The 5,080-nt window shown below is 30.5% G+C and overlaps 1 protein-coding gene across 1 annotated transcript; it reads left to right on the top strand.

Moving 5' to 3' along the window:
- Window positions 1–2,777: 2,777 nt before the first annotated feature.
- On the top strand, window positions 2,778–4,875 carry LOC107642007 (uncharacterized). Its single transcript, XM_016345347.3, has 2 exons — window positions 2,778–3,112; window positions 4,282–4,875. The coding sequence occupies exons 1-2, from the start codon at window positions 2,883–2,885 to the stop codon at window positions 4,535–4,537; spliced, it is 486 nt and encodes a 161-aa protein (XP_016200833.1). The 5' UTR covers window positions 2,778–2,882; the 3' UTR covers window positions 4,538–4,875.
- The last annotated feature ends 205 nt before the right edge of the window (window positions 4,876–5,080 follow it).

Below are 5,080 nucleotides of genomic sequence, written 5' to 3' on the forward strand. Positions count from 1 at the left end.
CACCATCAAGATACAGGAAAAGGTTAAATGAATTTGGTTCTTGGATTGAAATCAAGATGGCTAATCCAAATCTTTCAAGCAGACGAGTCCTTGCAGATTTCATAAATCGGATGACTAGCAATCTCCGAGAATGGGTTAACAACCTTTCTGAGTATGAAAGACTCCAGCTCATTAATAGTACTTCTCCTTAGTTTTTGGGGATACTATACCAGGAATTCTTGGGAGATATTACAATTATCTAAAAAAAATTCCAAGGATATTTTGAAATGAAGTGCTGCTCACTCAACAGAAAGGATTTGGAAAAATATTACAAGAAGATGGCTGCTAAATATTATCCTCTAGGAGAAAATAATAATTCACCACTCAAATAAATCTTCATGGCATCCTTGCCAGATGAACTTCAGCCAGAACTACAACGGATGATGATGAATCTTTGCAAAGAAGTGGCTACCACCACCATTGGAGAAATATACCAGCTGGCTCTAGCTACCCTAGATAAACTGTGTGTACAACAATAGATGTTCAAACGGCTCAATCAAAATTCAGGCAAACTTATAAGACAAAGAAAGAAATTAAAATGCTTCAGTCTTTAATGGATGCAGCCTCCATAGAAGATAAAGAAGATCTTCAATCAGTACTTGAAGAGCAAGAAGACAAAGACGAGGATACCCAATATGTTTTTCAAGACTCTGAAGCAAGCAGTTCAGAAGAAGAATTCCCACCGAAGCGGTCAATCTTTACAATAGCTTCCATCACCACAAGAATTCCTAAAGGATCAAAAATCCCAAAAGAAGAACTTGGATATCTTAGATCTTTAGGAATGAAACAGATTGATGGAACTCCCCGACCTCATTTTCACTTAAAAGTCAAAACTTTCATCTCTGACAAACCACTGAAAGCCGTTGCACTGATGGACACTGGACTTGTACTACTGTCATAAAACCACATGTCTTACCAAAAGAAATGTGGGCACCTTTCCATAGGAGGTTTGCGGCGGCTAACAGCGAAGTCTTCACCATAAATCTAATTTCTAAAAAAAACCTATTGGATTGAAAATATTTGCAGGCCAGACCACTTAGCTCAGAGTATTAGGAAGTTATCTCCCAGATAAGGATGTCCTGTTTGGATTCGATGCTTTTTTTCGAACCCATGGGTTACATATTAAACCCACGGGCTAAGTTACAAAGGGCAGTTCTTGCCTTACACAGGAATACAAAGCATCCTTGAAATTCAGGAAGCTCCAGATGAATACAAGGAGATCCAACAACAACTCCTTAAGACCTGTTGTGACAGTCATGATCAATTCAACCATGCGGCACTTTTATGAAAAAATCTTGTTTATTTTGTTTGAGTTTTATCTTTTAATATTATAAATTTTTGTGGTATTTTCTCTTATTTATTGTATTTTTTGTGATTAATTTGAGTATGCTAATATAGATCTATCAGATATAAAAAAAGAATACACTAAAAAATTTTTCTCTATTAAATTACTTTAAGACTAAAAAAGATTTTAAATTTAAGCAGAAAAAAATTGAATATTTCAAATTGTTGCAGTACTTTGTATGTAGCTTTAGAAACCATAAAGATTCAGTTTTGTCTTTTTATTTCTGCATGTAAAAATTTTTCATAATAGAATATTAGACCTACTTTCTGTTTAGAGTTCAACATAAAATATTTCTAATCTTATTCTTTATATTTGATCTAAATAATCTGCAGTAGTCTTTTATAGATAGAAAATACATCTGTTAGACTTTCATTTTACAAAGTATATTAAACATTAGTTGTTTTTCATAGCCTTTAAAGATTCATTCTTTGCTAGAGCTAGAGTGAGATATACCACATTGTCATATAAAATATTGGGAGTTTCTTCCTAAAAGATAATAAGATGTTTGAACATATTAAATTATTAATCCATTAGATTTTATAGGATCATTCATGACTTGCTCCATCAAGTAGTTATTATAGTACAGTCAACTTTGTGGTCTTCCTATAGCATTTCTACGTGGCTACATTAGGTACCTACCATAGCACTCATTAAATAGCTGTTTTTCTGGGTGACCCTCTCACTCATCTTTGGAGTAACTCTTTCCTTAATAAGTCCTTAGGCGTCAAGTCATACTTTGCCACTTTCATGTGCGAGAGTTCTTAATTAGAGATTATGGGTGTTATGGAACTTTACTCTAATAATATAAAGTGAGTTGAATTGGATGGTATATAAAGATATATGTTATGTGATTAATTTACTAATTCTCTTAAACAAGTATCAGATGTTCGAATTTTACTTTGTGTATAAAACAATTCATTGATAAATAACAAACCTTTAAATAAAATTTTAATTTGTGATAGATTAATTCTTTGTCAGAGGAATTGGGAGATAATGTTAAAATAAAAAACATATACGTTATGTATCTTTCTTGCGATTATTTTGAGAGGAAAAATAAATAGAATTAAAAATAACAATAAATGTACTTTAAAAAAGAAACTAATAATAATTTGAGACCAAATACAAAAATAAACAATGATGAATAGATCAACGTGGAGAATCATAAACCACCGCCATATCTGATGGCTATAGCTTCATACATAATTAGCAATGCCACACACAAAACACAAACATTTCATTACCAAATATAACAAATTTTCTATTTGTGAGTCTAATACTCAACACTTGTGTGAACCCCATTTTATATTTGTGTATGAAGGCCAAATATAACATTTTTCACTATAAATACATTATACATGTCATTGTGTTTCCACCAAAGAAAATTTGTTATTCATTTGGTTGTAACCTTTTAGCTATAAAAATACCTGGAAAGCAGCTTGTTTTATTTCTTTTAAATTAATTAATTTTTTATTTTAAACATCAATAGTTGTATTGAGAAATGGCGAAGGTACCATTATTGATTTTGGTATTCTCATTGTCATTGAATTTTACATTGTTAGGTTTAGTTTTAGGACAGGATGATCCATGGAAGAGTGTATTAGACCAAGCAAGCAAGTCAGGTCTATCTCAAGACAAAGTTAATGACGCTCTTAGTGGTGTATCTGCAAATAAGGGTTCTTGGGATACATTAGGTGATGGAGATTTGGGTGATTGGGTTCAACAAATCAGGTAAAAAAAAAACATTTTTTATGCACTAAATTTCTCAATATTTCACTCGTGTTTTAATGCTACATTGTTGCTTTCTCGTTGATATAATGGAAAAAAAAAAGTGATTATTTTAAATACAATATTAACGTCATCCATTTTGCATTGTTACATATAAGATATCATCATATATGTGAGTTTTGAGATAATTATTGTAAGAGTTGATTACATTTGGTGATATCTGACACATGATCAGATAACTGTTACGTTAAACATTGTTACGTCTAATAAATGTAGTTGAAGTTGTTTTTCATATTTAATATGAGGAGTTAGTGTTAAGAATCATTAGGGAATTAGATTTTTTTATGTGTCCTTTAGTTTTAGTATAGTTATTATAAGAATTGATGCTTTTACTAATATCAGAAATACTATACAAAATTAGGTGATTTCATAGAATAATGTAACACTTAAATTAATGTTATTATTTTGAAGAGGATTTTATATTCATTGTGAGATGAGAGTTGAGGAGACAAGAGATAGATGAAAATATTGAAACTGGGAGAGGGAGAGGGAGAGGAAGATTATAGTTCAACTTGTATGAATTAGTATCGGGAGAGTCCAAGACGAGTCTCTTTTCTCTTTCAACTTTTTTTTTTATTACTCACTTCCAAATTCAGAAAAGAATACTAATTATTTCTCTCGTGAATAAATAATCATTTTGGTATTTAAAAAATTTTGATTTTGACAAAACAGACTTCCCAATATTTGTTTCTGACAAAATAAATTTCTAAATATTAGATTCGTTTGACAAAATGATTTAATCATTAATCCATTACTCTTAATAATTAGATCATTTTATGAAACCAATATGATATTTAGGGGGTTTATTTTGTCAAAAATAAATATTAGAATTTGTTTTTTCAAAATTAAAACTTTTTGAATGCCAAAATATTATTTACTCTTTCCTTCGTATATGTTTTTCACTTGACACAATGTCATGTAAAGTAGTTCTAAAATAATAAGTAAAAATTAGACACTGTATTATACAGTGATACATGATTAAATGTCCAGGTAAAATATTTATCTAATAAAGTGCATAAAACTAAAATAATAAAAGGGAACAAAATGTTAAAAAAAAAAAAGATTTACATATTCATTTACTTAATTAATTGTGGATGTTGTCACCAAAACAGTGATTTAGGAACTGGGATGGGAAGTACTTCAACAGCAGCTTCACCTAGTGATTCTACAACATTAGATATTGATGACGATGTTGATGACACATTTAAAATTAAACCCTCAGCTTCAAATGCACCTCAAAAAGCACCAACAAGTGCACCTGTATCTGCACGGAGAACATCACCAACAGCTGCACCAAAATTGTCACCAACAAAGGCACCTGAATGGGCACCATCGCAATCTCCCGGTGCATCACCTCCCAAAGCTTAAAAATAATGGTTAACTTAGATTAATTGTATCATATAAAATGAGTACAAATTAAGTAAATACTTCTTGTTAACATCATCATTTGAAATTAAAATAATTAATTAAGGTTTTAAACTAATAAATTATTTTACATTCAAGATGATGGTGGATAAATTATTTATTGGCTCAGGATAGCAAGAATACACTTTAGTTAGAAAAATTATTACTTCTCCTAGAATGTTACTTCTCCATTATTTGGAAGGTGAAGAAGCAACATTATATTACTCACATTTGCTCGTAACCAATGTATATTGGTGTACTAATATCATGCTGCATTGCTTTTATGATGGAGTATGACAAAATTGAAAGGATAATACTATTTTATTATTAAGTTTATTTTTGTTCTTTGTACAGTTAAAGTTAAAACCATCAATATTTGAATTATTCATTTGTGATTTTCTTTTCTAAAATCTGAATAAACTTACTCGATCCGATCAAGTATGGATTAGATTTTCCAACCTTGTCCTTGAGCACACATTAAGACTTTATATAGGTTGAGCAAACTTC

Source organism: Arachis ipaensis, chromosome B5 (genome assembly GCF_059453495.1).
Source record: "Arachis ipaensis isolate K30076 ecotype BB chromosome B5, ASM5945349v1, whole genome shotgun sequence".
In the NCBI taxonomy this organism is placed as follows: Eukaryota; Viridiplantae; Streptophyta; class Magnoliopsida; order Fabales; family Fabaceae; genus Arachis; species Arachis ipaensis.